Source organism: Octodon degus, unplaced genomic scaffold (genome assembly GCF_000260255.1).
Source record: "Octodon degus isolate 3935 unplaced genomic scaffold, OctDeg1.0 scaffold00080, whole genome shotgun sequence".
NCBI lineage: Eukaryota > Metazoa > Chordata > Mammalia > Rodentia > Octodontidae > Octodon > Octodon degus.
In genome coordinates, this window is record NW_004524656.1 from 4,052,474 (window position 1) to 4,077,924 (window position 25,451).

At 45.8% G+C, this 25,451-nt stretch overlaps 1 protein-coding gene across 1 annotated transcript in view; it reads right to left on the reverse strand.

The window, feature by feature from the left end:
• Tecta (tectorin alpha) overlaps positions 1–25,451 on the reverse strand; it is a 73,977-nt gene that overhangs the window by 39,115 nt on the left and 9,411 nt on the right. The window contains exons 5-10 of the mRNA XM_004636399.2: positions 23,460–23,597; positions 22,820–22,985; positions 18,495–18,907; positions 12,729–13,299; positions 8,373–8,965; positions 6,492–7,065 (exon numbers count right to left, since the gene is read on the reverse strand). Of these exons, the coding sequence (XP_004636456.1) occupies positions 6,492–7,065; positions 8,373–8,965; positions 12,729–13,299; positions 18,495–18,907; positions 22,820–22,985; positions 23,460–23,597 (2,455 nt within the window). The remainder of the gene's footprint in view (positions 1–6,491; positions 7,066–8,372; positions 8,966–12,728; positions 13,300–18,494; positions 18,908–22,819; positions 22,986–23,459; positions 23,598–25,451) is intronic.

Below are 25,451 nucleotides of genomic sequence, written 5' to 3' on the forward strand. Positions count from 1 at the left end.
TGCCCATGCATTTGGTTTCCATGAAGAAAAGTCTGAGACTGCAAGGCGGAATGGAGCAACTTCTACAAGCCCAGCACCATCCTGCACCTGTTGTGTACCTTATTTCAATCACTGGGCAGTAAGCAAAAGCTAGCGTTCCTCTAATAGGTGAGGAAATTGCATTCCAATGATTTCATTTGTCTAACCACTGAGAACCGAGAGAGACCAAGATCCGGGTCTCCTGACTCAGACTCTGTAGAGGAACTGTGGAGAGCTAGAAGGAAAATGAGGTTTGTGCCATAGAGATCTGGGGATGCTGCTCTTTTAATGTTGGCTTGTCACTGTTGGCTCAGAACTTTGGCTTCTTTTATTAAATAAGGGCCATACTTACCTAACAGGATTGTTCTGATGGTTAATAATTGAATATATCAAGTCTATCATAGCCTCTCAATAGTTTATCCTTTCCTACTCTGCACATCCTTTTTGTATATAGATAGGCTTTGTGTAGATTATTATTATTTTTCAATTCAGGGTCTTGCTATGCAGCTCAGACGCATAGTGATCCTCTTGTGTCAACCTCCCCAGCACTGGGATTGCAGGTATGTGCCACAGTGCCAGGCATGGCATGCAGCACCGGTGATCAAACTTAGGACCTTGCACTGTCAGACAGGTGTTGTGCCACTAAGCTATCTTCCCAGCCCTCACGTAGGTATTTTTATGCTACAAATTGATTCAACACCTTTGTATTTCATTTTTCTACTCCAGCTCCCTCTAGCCTCCCCCTTGGTGCATGGCCCCCCACTGCCTTTGCTCACTCTTGTCCCCACCTGTACAGTCCTCCCCAAGCTAAATCCCACGCAGACATCCCATCTTGTGTCAAACCGTACTTCTGATAAACCTTCCTGGGTAGCTCAAGTCTCGGATTCACAAGGCACAGCACAGAAAATATCTTTTCTCTTTTCTGCAAAAGTCTAGGCCAGCATCTCACTTATCACTGTCACAACTTGACTGGGGCAGGGAAAGCATCCAGGAGCAAAAAAGAATCTACCTACAGGCTGTGTAGTGCAAAGTGTATGAAGGTTCCCCCCTACCTCCTGGGAAAATAAGGTCCAGCCTTTAGAACTTTCTCTGGCCCTTAAAACACCACTCCTTAATAGCCCTTAAAACACCACTCCTTAATAGTGCTTTATAATCCAAGGACATGAAGGACACTACAGAGAAGTAAATTGCACGGCAATAACAGCTCTGTCCACTAGCACCGACGCAGTAGTTCTGCACTGTGCACTAGAAGCCAATCGTCTTTTCCTCTGGGCTAAATGACGCCGTCCATTTCCATTGACTACACTACCATTCGGCTGCGGGGTTGAAGGCTGGTTCAGCACTCATTATATATGTCTGTGTAGAGGGATTTTCACATTTGTCTCTAAATTATGAATGTTATAGCACTGACTGCAGGTTTATGGTGATAGCAAATAACATGACTTATTTAAATGCCTCTTGCTTTATGACTTATTGTGTTGTCTGAATTTGTCTGAAAGTCTAGAGCACACAGACGTGGAGTCATAAAACTTCCCCCAGCCCCTGAAATGACTCTATGAAATTACTTAATTGGGCAGCCTGGCTCTGCCGATAGGAAGAGTAGATGAAAACATCTGAAGCCAGAAGCAGGAGTCGTCTTTCTCTGGGTTCAAAGAGGATGCTCCTGGTTCGCAGCTGTTGCGCAGTTTAGTCTCCTCTCTGCAGGACCTCAACTACATTAACTCGTTAGTACCTCGAGAGTTAGTTAAGCAAACGCGCACACTTTGGTCTTCTTGCCAGACCCAAGGGCACAAGATCTAGATGGGACACCCTGGGGACGTCTTAGGCATGAACACTGGCCCTCCAACTAAAGAAGCTGTGTTCCAAGTAGTTGCTTCTGCCCAGTCTCTCTCTCTCTAAAAACTGAACAGGAAACAGCTTCCTCCAGCTTTGGGGTCCGGAGGAGGCATGATGAGAAGCTCTTCTCAACAGCCATCAAACCCAGTAAAAGAGAGGGACCGTCCCCATCACGCTGGGCTCATTTAGCATACATGGTGCCACCACACTGTGCCCTGTGCAGTCAAAAAACAACCCAGAAACACTCCCTCCTGGGCAAGAGTTAGTCATCTAAAAGGCTGGCTCTGACACAGCCTAGTGACAATGCAGCTGTGGCGCAGGGCCGACTCGGTAACTCAGTACCATGCACTAAGTACACCTAGAAAGCTAAGTATGAACGCAGGAGTAAAAATCATGTTAGGTAGAGACCAAAGAGGGTACCAAAGGCACACTGAAGAGGAGGCTTTGGAAGGAAGTGAAGAGCTCACTGGACACAGTGGTCAATAGAAACAGCATGGCTTTCCTGCTGCATGGAGCTTTAGGAAGAGCTTGCGCCCAGAAGGCCAGTGCTGGCATTCACAGCGTCTGCCCTCAGTCCCTCTGTGGATATATCAGGCTCAGCAGGGACCTTGTGCCCTCCTCTGAGATGACAGCCATCAAACATGCTCATTGGACTTCGTGTGTGTGCGTGTGTGTGTGTGTGTGTGTGTGTGTGTGTGTGTGTGTGTGCGTTCTTATCTCTGTCTGTTGAAGGTGCCAAGGGACAAAGTAAAGACACCCCAAGAGCAAAGGACAACCCTCACCCTGATCTTAAAATGTAATAACACTCCCCACTAAAAGGAATCAGTGCTTTGTTTAGTAATGGCCGACTCCAGTCTGGAGCAGAGAAGGTTAAGATATGAACATTGTGCATCTCGTTGTGTCCGAAAGTAAGAGAATGCTAACACACACATGAACAACACAAAGAAATGACAAAGGCATGCCAAAAGAACAAGAGCTTGAAGAGACTCCTACGGGCCAAATCTGGAATATTTTTAACACCAAAAATCATTTTTAAAACATAATATAGACTATAAACTATGTTATAAAAATAGGAATCCAGTCCGGGCATGGTAGTGCACACCTGTAATCCCAGTGCTGGGGAGGCTGAAAACAGGAGGATCACCACGAATTTGAGCTATGCAGTGAAACCCTGCACAGAATACAAAAACAGAAAAAGAAATCCATATCCACACTGATAATATGAGAAAGAGAAGCAGAGAATGGCGTTAGCACATGGATGGAACAACAGACAGTAAAGGATAAGGGAGGTCTCTTGCTTATAATAGGGTTGTACTCGCTGGCTGGTTTAAGTGGAAAGAGTGCTGGGGTTGGACACTGTCCATGCGTAATTACTGGGCAGGAGATTGATGCAAAGAAAAATCATCAATGAGCACTGAATCAAAGCAGTGATTCAGTATTATTCAATATTATTATTTCAAATAATGGGGAATTTGCATAGTCATAAAGCATCTCCCCCCAGATTGCTTGTTGTTTGCCAAGGGAAACCATAGTGACTATCTAGTAGAGATGTTTGGCCACACCTGGGCAGGGATCAACGGCTGTTTCACCAAGGAAGGAAGCTGCACAGAGCGTGCCACTCCTAGTGCTGGAGTCCTGTGAGAAGCCTTGTGTGGCCTTGTCAAGGGGCTGCGCGGGGCTGCACAGCCTGTGGTCATGGGGAAACATCCCGTGGAGAGCAGCTCTATTTGAAGTGGGAGAATTCTTCAAAACTATCAAAGTCATAAAAGATAAGAAGGCTAAGGAAGTATTCCAGCTCAGTGGAGACTGAACACACACACACACACACAAAGAAACCTGAAGACATTACCAAGTAGATTGACATAATGGGAATACGGATGCTAAATTACTGAATTGTCATTAAATTTCCTAACACTATGCCATGGTTACATAACAGTGTCCTTAATGTAGGGAAATACATGCTGAAGATTTACAGGTAACGGAGGGCGATAATTTGGATTTTAAGTGTCCCCGCATGTTAAAGTCTTAATTTCCAACTTGGCACTATCAGAAGGCATGGCAAACATTTTAGAAGTTGAGTCTAGTCCAGTGGGAGATGCTCTGGTCACTACAGACATGCCTTTGAAGAGGACAGTTGGCTCTCTTCTTGTTTGTCCTCCCATTTGTTCCTGGTCACACTTTACCACCCCCAAATGTTCCTTACTCTATACCCCAAACCAACAGGGCCAACCAACCATGGAAGGAAACCTTGGAAACTGATGGTAGATGTACCGTGTCAACCTGAGAGGTGAAGAAGTTTGACTGAGTGACTCAGCAGGGGGCCAGGGTCCTCACTTTGTGAACACCCTGTGCCTGTGCAAGAGGAGGGTGGGGAGACGGGGCGAGCACTACAGTCAGCCAAGGAGTAGTCGCCTGCTTACAATATAAAGGAAGACAACATATGCAATGGATTAATTATTGAAACTGTCCTATTAATCAGTTTTGAAACTGTCTCATTGCTATTTCTCAACAAAACTAATAAAAACTAACAACACTATCTACATGTTTAAATGTCTTAAAATATATCTTCATAAAATGTATTTTCAATTTGTCTCTAGAGTGTGTCTTAACCTAAAACGTATTAAAGAATCATTTTTACTCTTTAAAAAGAAGAAGAAAAAAGTCTTGCTCTCCCCTCTGTGTCCTCTTGCTGCCTTTGCTGTCTTCTGCTGCCATGTTGTCCTACTCCTCTGCCATGCCACCTGCCTTGGAGCCAGCTGAGTGCGAACTGGAAACTCCACAAACTGTGAACTAAGTAAACCTTTCCTTCCTTAACTTTGGGTGTTGGGTATGCTGTCTCACCATGGAGAAAAATGTAACTAAGATAAAAACTAAATTGAAGTAAATTTCTGTATGCCTCTGTCTGTGTGTCTGTGTGTCTGCCTGTCTGTCTGCGTCTTTACGTCTCTGTCTTTCTCCATCTCTATCTCTTTCCATCTCTGTCTCTGTCTCTGTCTCTCTGTCTGTCCACTCTCTGTCACTCTTTGTCTCTGTCCATCCTTGTCCATCTCTCTGTCTTCCTGTCTCTCTCTCCTACCCTCTCTCTTTCCCTCTCTCTACCTTTCTGTCTCCCTGTCTCTCTGTCTCTGATTTGTCGCTCTCTGTCTCAGTTTCTGATAATCTCTGCCCATCTCTCTCTCTGTCTGTCTGTCTGTCTCTCTCTGTCTGTCTCTCTCTGTCTCTCTCTGTCTGTCTCTCTCTCTCTCTCTCTCTCTCTCTCTCTCTCTCTCTCTCTCTCTCTCTCATTGGGGATTGAATCTAGGGTCTTTTCACTGAGCTACATCTCCAATGATATTTTTCTGAAAACTTTTTTGAAGAAGAGCTTCAATGAGTCACTAAGTTGTGCAGACTGGACTTAAATTTGTAACCCTCCCATTTCAGCCTCCCAGAGTGCTCCCTTATAAGTATGCACCACCATGTCCAGTCTAACCTTTCTTTATAAACTGATTGTCCCAGAAATTTTGTTAGAGTGATTCCTGCAAAATACATGATGTATGTAACTTACTTTCAAATGCACAGGATTGGGGGGAGAAATGTTTACCAATGAGTCAGTTGAATTAATAGGTAAACAAATATTTTGCAACTTCTATATAGCTTTGAAATGATTTCCAAACAAAAAGTTAAACAAATTTAGGAAGAAAGAAAATGAGGGAGAGCTAAACAGAAGTAGAGGGTGGAATCTCAATGGCAGGACTGGTTGTGGCTTGGTACTGAACCTTCTGGCAGGGCAGGGCAGGGACATGTGCAGATGTCCAGGTGAGGTGACTCTTGCTTTGGATATGGGTCCTGCCTTCCTTGCTGTACTCCTGCTGTTAAGAAAAGATTCTCTGTCTGGCCTTGCCAGCAGTCAGTCCAGTAACTACAAGTACTGTCACCACCCTACCATGAAGTGTCAGATCCTCTGGGGACAAAATGAAGAGCGAGCAGCACGGACCACACTTGATAGCCCTTGTCAGGTTTGCCCCAGGGAGTGGTAGGAATTTCTAAACCCCAGAAGGCTCCCTGACCATTCACCTCCTATCACAATGAGTGAGCCTTTCCCTGCCAAGGGAAGTAGCACCTATGGAGCCAGCCCAGACAGTTCTAGCTCTTGGTGTGGCTTTTGTACCCACTGCTGGATAAGACCCTGAGTCAACAGGATGGCCAGCTGACCTACAGTGAAAGGTGTTATGTCACGAGAAATGAATGATGCTGAGGAACAGTCTAGTTTGGGGTGATGGGCCTATGAGGGGGCATATCAGACTAGAAAGGTATTACCCTGTAATTAGATGGCCCTAAAATTCAGTCCTGCTGGAAAGACAAGTTCTGAGTAAAAAGGTACAAAAAGTTGAACTGGTCATGGTGGCACATGCCTGTAAACTTGCACCCTGGCGAGCCGAGATGAGAGGATGGTAAGTTTGAGCATAGCCTGGGCAGCTTAGCAACTTAGGGAAACCCCATCTCAAAAATAAAACAAAACATAGAAAAGCGCTGGCAAAGTAGTTTGAATGCCTGGGTTCAACCCCCTGGATTGAAACAAAAGAAGAAGAAGGTATGGTTAGCATGCAATCTTTGCCCAACCTCCCAATCTCCTCCCCCTTGAAGCAGCCCCAACTTACGGCAGAAGTCGTAGGTCCGCCATGGGCCCACCTCCACATCGGCGTTCTTGCAGGCACTGGCATACCGTGCCACTGAGTCACAGAGTTCAGACTCGTTGCCCCCACTCTGGCACAGGCGGAAGAGACAGGTACGGTAGTAGGCAGTGACATTGACCACACTGTGGCACTCCAGGAAGGAGCTGTTGGAGGGGTCGTTGATGATACCGCACCTGGAACGGCTCCGGTAGAATTTGAGCAGCTCCGAGTCATTGTTGCAGGCCTTCAGCAGGTCTCCACACTCTCCATTGCAGATCTCCTCAAAAGTTGTCCAGCTCTCCAAGAACACGGCCAGGTTGTCTGTGCACTTGCCATTCGGGAGGCAGAACTCGTCACTGGCATTGGCATTGAAGAAGCCACACAGCCCCCCAGTGCAGTTGAAGTACACTGTGGACAGCCGGATGGACAAGAGGCCCACATCTGAGTACTGGACAGTCACCACTCCCTTGGACTCCACCGTTGTACTGTTTTTGTTTCGATAAATCTCCAGCCTCCCCGAAGGATGGAAGAAAGGTAATTCCACTTCCTGACCATTCAACTGAAAAATCAAAGCACTGCCATCAATTCTAGAGACACACAGACCTAACCACCATTTCCGAGGCTGTGGAATAAAGCCATAGCTCTTCAGTGACTAGTTCTTCCAAGATATCAAGAAGCTGATGGTCTGTGGAAACCACAGACCATGGACCAATTGTTTTTCCTGGGCTTCTTTGTGTCTTTCTTTTGAAATTCTTCATTTGGGTGCACTGGACTTTAATGTAACCCTCACTCTCTCAAAACCCCAAACTTGAAATGCAAGCAAAATTTGTCTCAGACAGATCCTTTCCCCCTGCCTTTCTGGATCTTTATTTCCCAGTGTCCAAACCTATTTAGACATCTAGGATACTTTTATCTCTTTAAACTATCTATCCATCTATCTATCTATCTATCTATCTATCTATCTATCTATCTATCTCTTGCTATTTTTACTAAATAAATCTCTCCCGGTATGGCAAGTGGAGTAAGAATACAGCTCTCCTCAAGTTGGTGGATGTGTATTTTTTTATCTCCTTGGACTATACTGTGTTAATGGTTGTCTCCTAAACCAGACTTTCCCATGAGCCCATGAAATGCATGTGCTCCTCCTATAACCCAGCTCTGTCTCCATTAGCTATGGGACACTCACTTAGCCCGTTGGGATCTTCATGTGAAAAGGAAGAGTTGTTCTAGAGGGCTCAAGATTTCTTCTGGAATTACACCTGGCAAGTACCCTTACGTTGCCCCGCATTACGAGTAGTCCTGTCTATTGGTAGCAGAGTTATACAACACAAGAGTGTAACAGCACAGATTCTGGAGCCTGCTTGGGTTGAAAGGCCTGGAGATATAGTTCAGTGGCATAAACACCTGCCTGGCAAGTGTGGGTCCTGAGTTCCATCCCAGGTACAAATATGAGGGTGGGGGCTGCTTGGGCTTGAATACCATGTGGTGGTTGTGTGCCCCTGAGGGAAGTTAGCTTCTCTGGGCCTCCTGTTTTGCATCTGCAAAATAAGGGTGATAATACTGTCTTCCTCATAAGTGTGCTGCTGCTTAGGAAGGGCTTAGAATAGTGCTTGGCACCTAGCGAGCATTCTGCAAGCACTTGCTGTTAGGGTAAGTGATTCCTATGCCATCTATCTAACTCCAGCAATTCTAAGCACTCTTCTTCACCTGGTAGCATATTTGGGGTTGGTCATTAGAAAATGGGTGCTGTCTCCTTTCTAGAATCCACTCCCCAGCAGAAGCAGAAAAGCAAACCTGTTGCGACGCTCAAGTTCCTTCCCTCTTTGAGTTCCATCCGCAGACCCTCCAGGAAGCAAGCAATCTTACCTTGACTTCAGAAGCTCCAGGTCCTCCTATTTTGACCTCCTGGTCAACCACCAGGATACGAAGACCCCGGAGCCAAGTTGGCCCTGCATCAGGCTTCTTCTTGTTGATGTCTATCTCTAGGTACTCCTCACGGTCAGGGCAGGTCTTTAGGAGGGTGTAGGAGAACTCCAAGGGGAAGGCGTAGGCGGCACCATCAAAGGTGTGAAGCACCTGGTTCTGGCTGAGCAGGCACACAGTCTCCCGCTTGGGGAAGCAGCCCTGGTAGCCGTCCTCCACGGCGCATACCTCCCCGCTGCGGCAGGTCTTGTTGAAGCAATAGACATCCCCGCCCTCCTCACACAGGCACTGTACCGTGCAGTTGGCTGTAGCCCAGAAGAACTCCCCCATGGTGTAGTAGTGGCCGTCAAAATCGCAGCCGCATTTGTGCAGCGGCACGCACTGGCTGGTACTGAGGACAAAGCCCTCGTTGCACTCACAGCCCTCAGTGCAGGGTGTGGCACAGTTCTGCGAGGCCGTCAGGTCCGAGCAGGTGTCAGGGCAGCTGCTGGTGCACACAGAATAGTGGCTGAAGCTGGGGCACTGCACTGTGGACACTGGTGCGGGGGAAAGGGAGAGAACTGGTGAGTGGACCTGGGGAGCTGACAGGCCAGAGTCCAACAAGACAGAGGCCAGAACAAGGTCCTTCCTGATCATTTAGGCCCTAGAGTGAGGGCCAAGGGGCCGCTCATGTGTGAACAGACTCAAGTGCCACCTATACAAACCACCTCCATTGCTTTCCTAATAACTACCAAGCAACATGGTTGGGTTGTGAAAGCTAACTTGAATTTGGTCATATCCACTGAAGCTAAACTTCCAGGGGCTATCTTCCCTAGATTAGACAAGTACTCAACAGAGTTTGTGATCTCCGACTAACAAAGATGTTTTCCGAGCTTCAGAGCATGGCCATATGAGCTGACCTGATTTTAAAGCTTATGCCTCATTCTTAAAAAAACATCATTTCTAAGAACAATGAAAAATGAAACTGTTGAGGGGGGCGATGGGGGTGGCGGGGAGCTTGCCAGTTAGCCCAGTTGTTTAAAGCACTTGCTTGGGCAAACTCAGTCAGGCGCAGGGCACCATGGTTCAATCCTCAGCTCCACATGCCACACCAGACCTGCCCTTAAGGCAACCTAGCTAGCCACACACACACAAAAAAAATATCCTTCTCAAATACACTGAGGACAGCAATGTGTAGTACTAAAACCATGCCTGGAATACCTATCATTCTGGTCTTCTAAATGCATACTGCTTCTAATGTCATATCAATTATTGCTGTATTCTCTTTAAAGTAAGTGTTTTTTAAAAAGGTAATAAAATAAAACAAGAGACAAGAAAAAATGTCATAGGATTATCCTGCTACAATGTTGTATATGGTTTGATTTCTAAATTTCTGTGTAAAAATGTGTAATTGTTTTTTTCACATTCTATGGGGATTTAAAGTTTAGAATACCCATGGTTGTTGGAAAATAGCAGTTCCATATTATGTCTAAGGTGTTTGATATTCATACAGATAGTGATGTTAAACCCAGCTGCCTCTGTTAAAGGGTAATATCATTAAGGTTCTCTTCTGGATGTTTAAAGTTTGCAGACCAAAATTTAGAGAAATAGAGGGGCTACAAAGATAAGCAATATTTTGGCCCTAGCCCTACAAGGTCAGGGAGGACTCAGGACATAAGAGAACCTGTGCTGTGACGTCCCGTAGCTCAGTGGTGTCCCAAATTTTCTGATCAAGGAGATTATGGGCCCAAAGAGGAAACTGATGAATGATGTAGAGTGTGCCTAAGGAGAGTCACCTAGAGAGAAAAAAATCTCTCAGGCTTTCAGAGCAAATTGGCCAAGCAATGGCCATGACTTACCCAGATGGCTGACACTGACAAAAGATCTACTAGGTGCTGTATATGGTTTCAGGGTAAATCCTGAGGAGATTTGACTGACCTTGTCAGATACAAAAGTTACATTTTTAGTTATATAGGTCTTGCTTTAACTTGGTCTTAATCATCCAGCAGAAAAGTATGACCATGATGTAAAAAAAAGTAATGCCATATTAATATGCTGAGCTATAAAAGGTTCAAGTCAACAACTGCTGACAATTACCAGTTCTGCTGCTAACCCACTGCTATTATGGACTACTGGACTATATTGGGTTATTTTGCTGAATTCAAATACCCACAATTTTGAACTGGCATCAAGTATGAAAAGGTCCTTTAAAAACTTCTCCTAATATCCTCTCTAACAGCAATGGAACACCCATCTCTGACAAAAAAAACAAAATAGAGGGATATAAATAAAGGACCATTTTGTAGTGAAAAATATATATGTATATACAAAACAGGATAGATATACAGCTACTTTCTCTTAGTTCAATGAGAAGAAAGGCATGTACTAATATTGTTTAGACAAGGTATCATGTCTGTATCTCATCCTCTGAATAACCACTACGAAGACAACAACATGCAATGTATTAATTATTGTAGCTGTCCTAATAACATGTTTTGAAACTATTTCATTGCTTTTTTTAAATGAATTAAAAATCATTAAAAAAAAAAAAGAAACTGTTGGTGGAGTGATTTGAAAACATGAAATGTCTAACAGGGAAATTTAAGATACTTGACTTTGACTAAGGCAGACAATGGAAATGAATTCCCTGAAACATCAAAAACAAGAAAAAGCGGGTCAGCCAGATAGCTCAGTGCAGAGACCAGGGTTCAATCCCCCAGAGTGTTGTGCTGACCCCACCCCCAGGGTGCACTGAGACAGCAACTGAGACTGGGTGTGGTGGTGCGCAACTATAATCCCAGCACTTGGGAAGCTGAAAACAGGAGCATCACTACAAGTCCTGTCTGTATAGTGAGACCCTGTAGACCCTGTACTAAATACGTATTTTAAAAAATAAATAAATAAAATTAAAAAGAGCACCAGCTACCTTCAAAGACTGTGTATCTTGGATAAGAATTTGGTGCCTTCTGAAGATCCTTCATGCCTTATATGCCAGCTACTCTCATTTTAAGACCCTCTGTGACTACATAAGTGTTTGAATCTGTCCAGCAAGCAGGGGCTTAATGAACTACTTCTCTGAGTTAAATATAATTGATCACTCTAAAGTAAGAGCGAGAGGTGTGGAAGATGGGAAAGCAGTGCCACTAGGAGAAATAGCCGTTACAGGTTAAAAATTCAGTTTGGCAATTTGGCTGCTCTTGGATTATGTAAGGACCGGAAAGAGGCCATATTCAGTTTCAAGCTGAAGTATAACACAGCTACTCAGGCATGAAGAGGCTAGTTTGTTTCACAGCAAGAAAAATAACCAATATGCTAAGATTTGAATCTGACACATGATGATTTGTGTGAATCCGACCTATACTTATGAAAGGAAACACTCCCTCTGGCCTTAGAATTTAAGGAAACTTTAAAATCCTCTCACTGCCAGAGCACTGTTAAATGCACTCTTATATTAGCTGTTCACTCATGTGAGGGGAAACCAAGGACGAGGAAGGCAATAAATTATTTTTAGTTTTAAATCTTTACATAACTATGAAAAGAAAGGGAAATCGAAATGGTCTAGATGGGAAAAAAAAACTAAACGATGCCAAATGCTTCATCCAAAAATGTAATTCACGGGCTGGGGAGACAGCTCAGCAGCATAAGCATCTGCCTCGCAGGCACAGGGTTCCGAGTTCAATCCCTGGTACCACCAGAAAAAAAAAAAAAAAAGTAATTCAAAAGAATCTGGGCTTCCAATACTGGAGCTTCCCTTAATGATGCTGGGCCTTTCAGGAAAAGGGCTTCTTCTCTGGCCCTGTCTTTCTTTGGCCGGCAGCACCAGTTAGCTGAAATGTTCCAGAGCAAAGGGCACAAACTCTAAAGGGACAAAAGTGGAAGACAAAGAGCCGTGGCACTGTGGCTGCAGGTTCCACGGGAGAAGTAAACTCTCTTCCCACGGGCAGCCTCTGGTCACCCAAGCCAGCACCTACACTAACACAACAGCTACTACTACCTCTGGAAGTCCTCCCGTCTTGGCCCAGCTATGGGGCTGCCACCCCGCTTCAAGCCCACCTCCAGCTATGAGTCTCCTGCCATCCGTTCTGTGCCTTCAGAGTGCTTACGCTCATCAAGGCCCTCCTGACTTGCTACCGAGTGGGGTGGAACTCAGGGGCCCATCTATCTACAGGTTATTCTTTCTGATGTGTGATATTTTAGCCTCTTCCTCACCCCCTCACCCTTGGGCCCTGAGTTTTAACAAGGAATTTAGGGGAGCCTTGGAGCCCTAGCCATGCCCCCAGCACATGCGAGGCCTCTCACTGGGACAGGACTTCAGCTTACCACACCCAGTCTGGATTCGCCAGTCTCCGATTGGGATGCCAAGGGCTTGGCACACGAGGGCATAGGCCTGAATGGCTTGACAGAGGAGCGTGCCATTGTCCCTCACACTACACAGGTCATACACGCAGCTATGCACGAAGGCCGTGGGGTCTACAACAGTGCCGCACTCCCACAGGGGGCCATCAGTCTTGTTGAGGAAGCCACAGTAGTCAGAGCTGAAGTAGAGGGCTTCGGAGGCAGCATCACACTGGGTGCAGTTGTCCACACAGCCGGGGCCACACTTCCAGTCCGGGTGGTAGACACGCCAACTCTCTCCCAGGTCCAGTACAGACATGGCCGGCCTGCCATCGGGGCGCAGGAAGTCATCCAGTGGGTTTTTATTATAGTTTCCACAGAGCCCGCAGGTAGAGTTTGTATAGGAGCCTGGGATGGAAATGGAGGCGTAGTGCTGGCCGTCAAATGTCACTAAGAGCCCAAAGTCCGTTTCCACGGCAGTAGACATGCCGCTCTGGTAGATTTTCACTGCCCCCAAGTCTAAGATGACGGGCAAAGAAGTCACTAGGTCATTAACCTGCCAACAACAGCAATAGTAAAAGGCAGGTGAGCAGGTGTCCAGGCAATGGGCTGCAGCAGAGGCTAGCAAGGGAGGTCAGAGCAACTCAGTGTGCCAGAGGGAATGGCCACCTGAAGTGCCCAGGCTCCAGGAGGCTTACCTCCTATTACAGCAAAGGTTGGAGAGAACGCCAGGGAGTAGCTGGTACGGGCAGGCCCAGCAGTGCACATCTGAGCCAGGACAGCTGTGGCACTTGCTGAGCCACGACAGACTCCTCTGGATATGGTGGTTGCAACCACCTCCTGACTGGCTCTAGCTTCAAGCCTTTTCTGGAAAGACTTAGCACTGTGGTTTCCCTCTAAAGATTACTAAGTAAGCTGTCACCCATTTTCCATGACTCCTTCCTGTCACAGACCCTTCTCCCAGCGGAAACATGAATACATCAACTATTGAGCCCCACAGAGCTTCAGGGTTTCCTGGTATCATTTTCTATGGGTTTTACTCTGCGACTTCCTCATATCAGTGCCATGTCATTTAATCACTCAACATCAACAAATCGGAACACCTGCTAGGTACCAAGCACTATGTCAGGAGCTGAGAAACACATGATTAAAAATAATTGTCCCATTCCCCCAAGGAGATCTCAGCCTACCAAAGAAGTACACAAGTGACACTTACAGTAGGTGGTTTTAAATATGAATCAATATGTGTTACAACAAACGGACAGTAAATGGACATTTACTTCAGCCTGGGGGAATCAGATAAGGTTTCTAGAAGTAGTTAAATGTGACCTGGGTTTTTAAAGATAAAAAGACGTGGTCAGAGGCAGATGGGGGTATAGGGTGAGAGCAAACACAGAGGTTGGGGCAGTTGTGTGTATGTGCAGGGGGGTTATGTCAGGGTTGGGGACTTCTAGGATGTTCTGGACTGCAGGGGAAACATGTGGCCAGAGATGGAGCTGAAGACACAGGCCAGGCCCACCATCTTCCAAGTAGTCACCTACATCTGTCTCTATGGTCAGGCACTGTTTTGTAAGAGTTGAGATTGTCACTAAGATACAAAAGTTTCAGCTCATGAATCCTGTATTTTTGTTGAGAGACCAAGAACAAACAAAATGAATGAGTGAAATATTTAATGAAGTCAGGTAAGTGTTAGGCAGAGAAATCATGCAAGGAATTTGAATCACAAGTGCTAAAGAAGAGGGTTTCTAATCTTTAACAGGAAGGTCAGGGCGGAGCTCCATGGGAATGGGAGGAAGAAGCCATACCAGGATCTGGGGTGAGACGGAGTCTCAGGGAGGGACCAGCAATCTGGAAGGTGGGAATATCCTGGTGCCCCAGAGTGGCAAGAGGACCAGCATGGCTGGAACGGAGATGGCAGAAGAGTACAGTAGTAGCTGGTGTCAGGAGAACTGTGGCCAGAACAACGAGGGCTTGTCCACCTCAAAAAAGACTTTGGCTTTGACTCTGAGTGAGACAGAAAGCCAAGAAGATGTTTAAAGCAAAGGCTCTGTACAATCTGACTTCTGCTTCAAAAGAATTGGCCTGGCTTTGTGTAGAGAACAGATCCCGGAGGGCATTGTAAGCTATGCTTTTATTAAAAAGAAAAAATTGGATTTCTATTCTGTACAGAGAGCTCCTGAGCAATTTAAGCAAGAGAATGACATAGTCTGGTTTTTTTCATTTGTTCGTTTTTTTGTCTGGTTGTTGTTGTTGTTTGAGACAGGGTCTCACTGTACAATCCAGGTTGGCCTTGAACTCATAGAGAAAAAAAATTTAAAAAAAAAAAAAAAAACTCATAGTGATCCTCCTGCCTCAGCCTCTCAAGTTCTGGGGATTAGAATAACACAGTTGGACTCATATTTTAGAACATCTGTTCTGGCTAGCCTGAAAACCTTATTGAACTAAGACAAGGATGAGAAGCAAAACCCAGACAACAGCTACAGGAATCCAGAGGGTGAAGAGGGAGAGAACTCAAATTAGATACAGACACAAAGAGGGAGGGAAGAGCTTACTGAGCCTGCTCCCCTGGCCTTTGGTGATCTCAGCAGAAAGGGGGAGAAATGGGGGAGAAAGACAAGCAAGCCACGGATCTAGGTATCTAAGTAATATGAGCTAGCGTCTTGCAAAGCTTGCTCTAACAGCTGGGTCTGGTCCTCTTCTTTCTACTCTCCATGCCCAGCACCTACAAATACTCCGGTGCATGGATGAGGCAAGAAAGCTTGGTCCCGGCACAGTCCTCAGTGGGCTTGGCTGTAAGTGTACCCCGACTTTCCATCTGGCTCAGACCCACCTTGGTGCTGCATATGGGGAAGATGAGGCCCTGATGTGCCACCAGTTTTGTTTCTGAGTCATGCAGAAAATTAAGCAATAGACCTTCCACATGTTCTTCCCAAGACTTGCAAGCCATGAGCGCTCCTAGCAGCCCCTCTGTTCTCAGCATACAGGAGTGGCTGGGCCTGTAACCCCCAATTCTCCAGGGGAGGAAGGGCTCCTGGAGAGCTCTTAGCATGAGCTAAGATTCCTCACTTCATCTCTCTAGCCCAGGACTCGCCCTGAGTTTAGGAACAGTGGACAAACTTCACCACCTCGTTTTCCCCTCTTCCCTGTGTTCTGATGATATTTCACTTCAACAAGATTGGTCCTGGGATGCGAGGTGAGCAAAGAGAAGAACCACAGAAGCATAGGTCTTGAGATTGCAGTGGAGAGAGTGACAGGGAACCAGCCTATGCTGAGGGCCTGCTGTGTACCTGCACCTGTACTGGCCACTGCACAGATGGCTATGCTACTCCACGCTCACGAGGACCTGGGAAAGTCCTTACTGTTCTCCCCTTTTACAAATGAGGAAATTGAGAATCAGGGCTGGTGTGACTCGCAGGTGACAGGACGTGGCTCCTGCTGACCAGGCTCTAAGGCTGTATTTTTACCTATTCCTTCTGCTGCCACCACCCCAGCCAAATCCAGGTGAAGGCCCACGTGTCCTGTCTAGGAGATGTGACTGCTCCCATTTTACAGATAAGGAAAATCAAGATCAACGAGGCCACTGGGTTTCCAGTAGTGGCAAAAGAATTTTTTTTTGTACTCATTATTAACTTTGTTGACAATCAATGACACAAGGATTTAAACAGGTTACACACCAGAGTCTGAGCTCTTCATCACCATGAGCTAGAGGGCTAGATGGCTCTCTTTCTAATGGAGGCCCCTACACTACTGGGGTTCATGTGAGAAGAAATAGAAAAACCTATATGTTAGAAGGAGATAGCTGTCAGATATGTTTTAGTTATGCTGGCTTTCTTTGGAACCTGTTAGCATACACAGCTGAAGTTGTTTATTTTCCTCACTGAGAACAGTTCAATGTGGAAAAACCCTAACACACCTCCTAACCCCAGCAGATGGAGTCAGGGTTGGAGAAAGGGAGTCTGTAGTTCGTAGTTTGGAAGAACAGATCTCAGCATCTATTCCCAGCCTGGCACAACGTGGTTGAAGAAGTCAGCTGCCTCCCAGGCACCTCGGGCTCCTTTCTGCTCCCCAGCCCTCGCCCTGCCTGTCCCCACATCACCCTGAGTCGAGGCTCTGCCCTCCACCCAGCCATTCTCCCAGCAGAGCAGGTGTATTCAAAGACACTAGAAACCATTTGGCAAAAGGAAAAGGAAGCCATTGTTAGCTTGCAGTTGGAGTCATATAACCTTTTCTTTCTGAAACATTTATATTCACATCCACATCTCCCTGTCGCTGCAGAAAATTGAGGAATCCGTGCCCTGTGCCTCGACGATGGAATAGAGCCACACAAAATTAGCAGAGCTGCTGGGCCTGAAAGAAATGACAGGGCCCTTTCTTTCTACCAAAAAAGTCTGACTGTGAGCAAAAAGGAATTTAATCAAAATGGAAAACGGGAATAAAGCATGAACCTTCCTCAGCTGTTGATATCATACACATCATCCTCACAATTCAGCCAGTAGGAGAAAGCTAGTGAAAAATTTTTAGCTTGAAATCTTAGAAGCTATCCACTAGGATAAGGCTCAACAACATAATGTAAATTTAAAATGGAAAAACTCTAAACTTCTGGACCTGAATTCTTAGCTTTGATTTGACATACGAAGCTCTCCCTAGAGAGACTAACCAAATAACAAGCAAATTGGCATTTCAGTCACAGTAATAGCTCATTTTCCTAATTATGAGGTCTATCAGCTACACAGACCTAGGAAGGGCACAGCCAGAAAAAGTAGAATTAGTTCCCCAGTCCTGCCTTTTGTTAGACATGCTACTGCAATTAAAACTACAACCTTTTTCTTTTAAGAAAGAAAGGAATACCTGTATTGACATCTGTTCTGATTTGTAATCTTTATAATGACCTCCATGCATGGGGATTAAGGATTGCACACGGTTGTGGCAATCAACCCCTTGTGGTCTTGGTTATTACTGCTGGAATAAATACTTGGTCACAACGAGGACTTCATTACCACAGTGAAAATCGGGGCCTCCACAAACTGGGTTAAGTGCTAGTGGCTTTTTGCTCTCCCTCTTCTGTCAATGCCCGTGCTTGAAATCCAGGAGGACAGCAATAAGAATCAGCCAGCAGAGACTCAAGTTCTCTGTTAGTTGGGATCCTGGTGGAGGGGCATCAGGCAAAGCTTTCATGGGATTTTTCCGCAAGGCCCTCACTAAGGAAGTCCCCAAGACCATTCAGGAGACTCCTCAGATGGCATCTCTGGGATTTCCAACAAGTGTGGAGTTTTCTCCAAGAATAAAACAAGTATTGGGTAAACAGGATGGGGGCTGAGGTGGGATGAGGATTTCTAACCAAAGGCTGTTAGATTTCTAACCAAAGCCTTGCGCAAGTACTGTGACCATGAGATTGCAACTTCATCAGCCAGATATACAGGAAATTAAGCTTAATCCATCTTTCCTCTTACTTCTGGGTTGTGTATATGTGTGTGAGAATATGTGTGCATGCGTGTGTGTATTTGTCTACCAGTGAGGGAATTAGGAATAAATGTACTTTAAGAGTGGATAGACTTGAGAAGAGAGCTTAGTGAAGCTCTTGTGCAATAAAATTTTGCTAAGTGAAGAATATTACAAGATATTTCGAAGGCATCTACCTCTTTGGTACCATAGAGAGAGAAACGGCAGAAACGGTAGATGGGAAGATGTCCTCCTCAGGCTGAAGAACCTCCGGCTTCACCATCTCCACATGAAGCAATGAGGGGGTCTCACCTTGACTTTTCCGTAGCTTCCTTTGGGGATGAGAATCTTGTAGCCATTGACCTCAACGGAGAGCTCCTTCACCCAGGAAACAGCCGAGCCACCTCGGTGCTCGTTCTTGGCTTCTACGCTGAAGAAGGGGAGGCTAGAAGTCTGCAAACACTGTCGGGCCAGCAGGTAGGCACAGGAGCCTTGGAAGTGGAAGAGGAAGCCATCAAAAGTGTGGTAGTGTGGCTCCCCGAACACCACGCATGTGCTGGTCTCCACTGGGCTGCAGTAGAAGAATTTGCCTTTGGGTTCGCAGACCTCGTAGGGGCTACATGAGGCCTCCTGACAGTAGATCTCATTGTTGAAATCCAGACAGCGGCACTTGATGGTGCAGTTCAGATCATCCCAAAACACTTCCCCTCGACGAAGGAACTGTCCTGGGGAATAACGACATCAGGGCCAACATTTATTGAGCACTTACCCTCTGTGTCAGGCATGGGGCTACATCCTTTACTTCCATTATACTACATAATCCACTTAAGAGCTCTTCTAGGGAGGGATTGTGGCCCACATGTGACAAGTGAGGAAACTGAGGATTAAGAACTTTTGAGAAAGTCATCCACAATCATTCAGCAGCTCAGTGGTGAGACCAAGATTCTAAGCTGAGAGTGTCTGGATCCAGAAGAAGCCGTTAGCAGTATGAACTCCACAACTGGTGGGCACACCCACATTCAGGGAGAGACACATTGTCCCCAACTTTGGGAAGGACTACAACCCTCAGGAATCACAGGGGAGGATATTCAGAAAGAAGACCCAAAGCACTCAGGCAGCCCAGTAATACCATTTGTTTATTTGCTAATTTGTTCATTCACTAGAGGTCCGGTTGGTATCAAAAAGGCCAATAGCACAAATCAGGAGTCTAACGCACAATTATAAAGCCCAGCTCCCTAGGAAGATTCTGGTAAGGGCTGAGCACTTATGTGTCATTTTCAAAGGCTTATAAATCCTGCTGGCACTGCTTAGCCAGAACTTCTGTTCAAGTTACCTCCCCGCCAGCTCCAAGCCGTGCCCAAATCCAGTACTCTCCTCTCATCATCCACTGGAAAGAACTTCTGGAAAATTCTAGGTCAGGAGGAGAATGAGGCTAGCAAAAGGAAATTATTTTAAAAGGTGTGCTGAGTTTTAAAAATATTTAAGGCTATTTATTTGGCAGATGTCCATCTTTAAAATGATTTACCTAAATAAATAATCTCTACCACCAAAAGACTTGGAATCTTGCCTGTTGCTAAAATCATCATTCAACTGAAATAGAAATACCTCCAGGCCAGGGACTGATCTAGACTTCAGGATGGGGTCTGGGGATTTGATCAGATGAATGGTCACAACTCTGCAATCAACTTGCAGTTGAGGGCTGGGGTGATGGCTTATTAGAATAAACCCTTCCCTGGCAAGTGCAAGGGCCTGAGTTCAATCTCCGGGTTCGCACCAAAAAAAAAAAAAAAAAAAAAAAAAAAAAAGATTCCAGCTGACTATTGACTTAAATTCCACACATCTCTGTTTCCTTAACCTGTAAAGCATGTGTAAGTGCTGTATTTTCATCCCTTCCTTATGTGGGACGGGAAGCTATGAAAGGATTGACACAGGTGAACGGAGGCAGCAGCATCTGTAGATCAAGACAGTCTCACAGGAATATATCAGAGGTGCAGTATTAAGAAATGAAAGTATGTCATAATATCCACAATGTCCCTGATATGAAAAAAAAAAAAAGTAGCGCACCAGGAGTAACTATAGTTTGAAAAGAGTCAGCCAAGATTTCTCAAATATTTACAAAACTGAATATCGTGTGAATTGCACAAAGCTACAAGCTTAAGCCATGCCAAAGACCTGGGTGCCTCAGGAATAGTTCTTTCTGTATCTGTCTAACAGGAACACATCTCAGTAGGCTATTATGTTTTGTACCTGTTGAGAATAGTAGCCCAAAATGAGATAATGCATTTATTCACATTCCCAGGAGATCAGATGCATCAGCCCTTAAAACAGACCTTCAGTCCTCAACACCCTTTGGCACTAGTACAAGGATGCATGTATTGTAACAGCCTCTGTTCAGTATCATTTCCAGTCTCTGCTTTTTTCAGGCTTCCCATAAGTGAGAGGAAAATGCCTTCAAATAGAGAAGGTTTGGATCAAAAGGCAGACTCTCTGTGATAATTTTGTTTACAAAATGATGATACAATAAACCAGCTCTATGGAACTGCTTCCCCTGCTACAAGCCAGGCCAAATCCCAGTCTCATTAGATTGATATATATCCAGTGGTACATAAAAATGCACAGCAGTCTGTATAAGGATATTGAATTTGTCCTGTGTATGAAACCCAAGCCCATAACTCAGGAGGAAAGGAATAAAGTTGGAAAGGGGACTTGGCGCACAGCTGGCGTCTGACCAACTCCACGGCTCTGCAAGCCAATGTTTTCCATCACCACAGCATTTCATTCCCAGGACTCAGATGAGAGGGTGTCACTGGGCACTTGGGTTGCAGGTCCACAGCCAGTCAGCTCTGTGTTGCTTGGACAAGGGAAAAGGTGCCTGGGTAAGAGTCTGCAGCTTATCAGGCTTGAGCCCAGGCCAGAAAGGGGAGAGATAATGAGGCATGGAAACAGCGCCTCTCATGCACCTAAGCGATGCTGTAGTTACATTTCACGAGGTAAGAGCACACAATCTCAGAAATCCTGGTGAGCTTTGAGACTAGATTCTCTCCTATCCAGTTTAATACCAATTTAGCACTAAAGTATTTATTTACTATTCTGAACATGAGAGACTTCCTTGAGTCCAAAGGCAGGGATGTTAGGGTGCACCTCCTTCATACATGACCTTGCCAAAGGGGAGAGGCAGAGGTTTGATAGGCCTCACCACACTGCAAGGAGTGGGGGCAGAGGGCAAAGCAATTGAGTCACGAGAGGGCTAAAGCTTCTCAGAGATGCCAAAACACATAGTTTATCCTTTCTGTCCAAGGAGAGGAAGAGACCTCCTTATCCCAATCCAAAGCTTTTTTAACGATCTGAAAATACTTTGCACAAGGTCTTCCTCTCTGTTTCCATAGTACCTGGCACTTGTGTCTACCACAATGCATCCACACTGTGTTACGTTTGTTCCTGTGGCCCTCTTTTCTATCACAGTAATGTCCTGGGAGACTACAGGCCCTTCACCTTGGGCACCTAATGGCATGACTGGCGCGTCACGGCAGCTCTCAAAATGATCCTTGGAAAGGTGTAATGGCTGGTTGGATGGCTTAATGGGCAAATGTGTAGGCAGAGGGATGTGGGTGGAGATGTGTGGGTAGGTGGCTGCATGGAAGGGTGAATGGATGGATGAATGGATGAATGGGACGGTGGATGGATCAGATGGGTAGGTAAGCATATGGGTAGACAAGTGGATGAACAGGTAGATAAGTCAGTGGGTAGATGAATGGGTGGATGGGTAGGGATAGTTGAAGAAATGGAGAGGGGGACAGGTGATTCTTTGCTGTTAGTTGGGATAACCTCTATCCTGGAAGCAGAATTAATAACAGAAGTCCTGTTTTCTGAATACTACACTTTGAACACATAAGAGGCAGGAATCTATAAATGGGGATGTTCCTGTGAGAGTCCAGAGCTATTTTGCACACTCAAAAGGGTCTTGATAGTTCAGAGAAGGCTCCAAACCTTGGATACCAGTATGAAGGAAACCCACTGAAATTCAGCTACAGAGACCTGGAGCTGTTCAGAGACCTAAAGCTAGCTTTGATTTTTCTCCAAATTCCTGCATGTTTTGTGGCTGCGGGGAGGATTTTAGGAGAAGTTGCCCTTAAGACTGTGCTACTTTTTTCCTCCTTTCTTTCTAATCCTACTAGGAAGTACTGATTTACCCTTGTAGGGACTTGGCAACGCTCCAAGATCACCCACTCCTGTGGATCTACAAAGTGCAGATGGCAGAACAAGAGTAAGGAGAGAAGAAAAAACTAAAGAGGAGGACAGAAACAACAACAAAAATAATGTTAAACAGGAGGTCTCCCTTCTGGCTGGCTGGCTGGCTGGCTGAGAACTCCTCAAGATCCTGGTCCACTTTGTAGTGGTTCTGAGCTACATTCACACTGCAGGCAAGGGCTTCGAAAGCTGCAGTACAGCAAGTGCAGAGTTTCAGCTCCCGGGGTGATGAATGTGCGTGCTAAAATTACCTTGATCTCCATTACCCAGCTGAGAGATGTCAAAAGAGTAAGGCATCAGGAACAAGTCCGCCCCCGTGGCTGCAAAGCTTGCCTGTCAATCTAAACTAAACAAACCCTGCTTGGCGACAGAGAAAAGGAATACTTTACCCCTGGAGGTACAGCCATTGGCTGGGTCAATTTCCTTCCCATCAACTTTAAACGCCCAGCGGCCAGGAACGTTGACATTTGTGGTTTCTTGAATATTCACAATTTCAGGAGTTCTGGACCCTGGGAGGCTGAAGAAATTGGTGAGGTTTCCACCATTAAATCCTGCCTGGAGCACAAACGGAAGATAAGACTTTTGAGCACACTCATCACCCCATTGGGCAGCTGACCCGACTGCCTTGTTTCAGAATCCAGCTCATCTGGAATCAAAAGATCCCCTTTTGCCAGGGGTGGTGGCACACACTTGCAATCCATTACTTGAGAGACTGGGCTGGAGGATCACTAGTTCAAGGCCAGCCTGGGCTGCATAAGGAGATTATATCTCAAAAAAAAAAAAAAAAAAAAAAAAAAAAAAAAAAAAAGGAAGAAACAAAATCAGAAAAAGAGACTGATTTTCCCAGAGTCCCAAGGAAAGTGTTTGTCTCTTTCATCCCCCAGCTGAGTCAAGAAATCAGAGACAGGCAAGACCAGCCTCAGTCCACCTGCAAGCTGGGTCACCCTTCTCTCAATAAAAGCTATGGTCAGGGCTCTTCCAGGGTGCTGAGGGACGCAAGTAGGGAGGATGACTTGGAGAATCACCTACCTGTGCCATCACTCCTCCCAGACCTGTCAGGGGGTCACCGCCGCTCGCTGTCCCAGTGGTCCAGTTGATTTCATAGTAATTGAAGAGAGTGAATGTGTAGGAACCATCAGACACCAGCACAGCCTGGAAGGTGTTCACCTACATGGTGGGATAGGATGGGCTCAGGACTCCCACTCCCGATAGGTCCCTGCCCCAGTAGCAGCCTCCCAACCCACATGTGCAGCACAGGCCTCATAACCTGCCCTCTCTCTGAATTCATTCTCATCTCTGATGGGAAAAGCAAGACATGGGAGTAGGCCTCTAAAAGAGAAATCGCTTGGGAAAACTTAGAGTCTGACTCAGCGCCCCGCACACAACTCCTCTTGGACCAGACAGGAGTCAGAGCTTGTGCTGCTACGGCTGCACCTATAGATGGCAGCATGAGAATAAACTATAGGAAAGCGTGATGCCAAGGAAGGGGACACCAATACCTGGGCCCACGGCAGGGCGGGTGGGGCCGGAGGGGAGGAAAAGTGGGCCAAGGCTGGGCAGTACAATTAAAAGGGTCCACTGCATTGCGTTCTCTTCATTCCAGGAAAACACTGCTTAATCTTGACAAGATGCCTCCCCTTTTTAAAATGGAAGTTGGAAAGTGATTTTTTAAAAAGCACTTTGTGGGAAGAAATTGCCCCTCTAATAGAGCATTTATGTATTACTTTCTATCTGTAAAGTTCTCGGTGCTCATTTGTAGCTCAGACTGGCTACGTTTTTGGCCTGTTCTCATCTTATCAATAGCTCAGAAAGCAGAGGACTAAAGGAAATGTGTTGCTGGAAATTTCACAGTGGCCCAGCCACAGCAAGTGGGACTTAGGCTGGAGATCCTAGTCTCTCCCCTAGTGCACTGTCACAATACAGTGTCTTAATTTTAAACTTTTCAGGACAGAGGTGTTACGCAAATTCAATCAAGCCTTGACAACAGTTCTCAGAACCACACTGTCACAAACTGCCCTTTCTTTGCTCCTTCTCTTCCCTATTCTTCACCCCTTGGACCCATTTTTAGGAAATGCAAATAAAAACAGAACCAACAGGAGAGGCCACATTAACCTTTCTCCATTCAAACGCAACCTTTTCCCCAGCTGCCTGAAGCCACCCCAGTTAACGTTCTGTTCAATGCAGAGGAAGACCCAAATCCCTATCCTGTGTAATCAAACTGGGCGAGAAGATCTTGGAGGCCCGGAACCTTCCCGTTCTAGAAGGTCCCAGGGAGGGGCAAGGTGCAGGTAAAGAAAAGCCCTTTTTGTAGAGGAGAATTTTCTCCTCCAGCTCTGTGCCTGCCGCAGCCGATGGGGTGAATGATAGAATTGCCTAGCTATATGCCTTCATTCTCTGGCCCCATCCAACAAAAGAGGAAAGTGGGACACAGATGAGAGGGGAACAAGCTCCAGATTGCTATAATAAGGTCTCTAGAGGGGTCGGCTTCAAGAAATGGGTGCAAAGTCAGGGTCACTTAAGGACTAACACCGGACCATCTTTCACACCAGGATTCTTCAGAAGTAAAGTCCTCATCCCAAAATAAAGTTGGAAATATCTTTGGTCCAAGCAGCTCTTGAGAACAACCTGTGTGCCACCCATCAGTCACCCCAGACCAACAAGCCACCCCCATGATCCCCACAGCTGCCCATGACACCCATGTACCCGTGCATGCCTGAGAACACCCTTGATAGCCCTCACACACCCCTATGGGTGCACATTTCTTCCACTCTCAATTTAAGGGTTCTTTGGATTTTTTTTTTTTTTGTAAAGCCTTATTTTTCACTTCTTGAAAAGTACTTTTTGCTTCCAACACTTTCCCATGACACTTGGAAGGAGGAGGTGCTGAGGAAATCATTCAAGATTCAACCAATAGACTCTCCTATGTGCCCCTGCTCTGTCTCATGGGAGGCTCAAATCTCTCTTCTGTCACTTGGGCAAATTATTTCACCTTAAAAGTAAGGATAGTACATATGTGTGGGG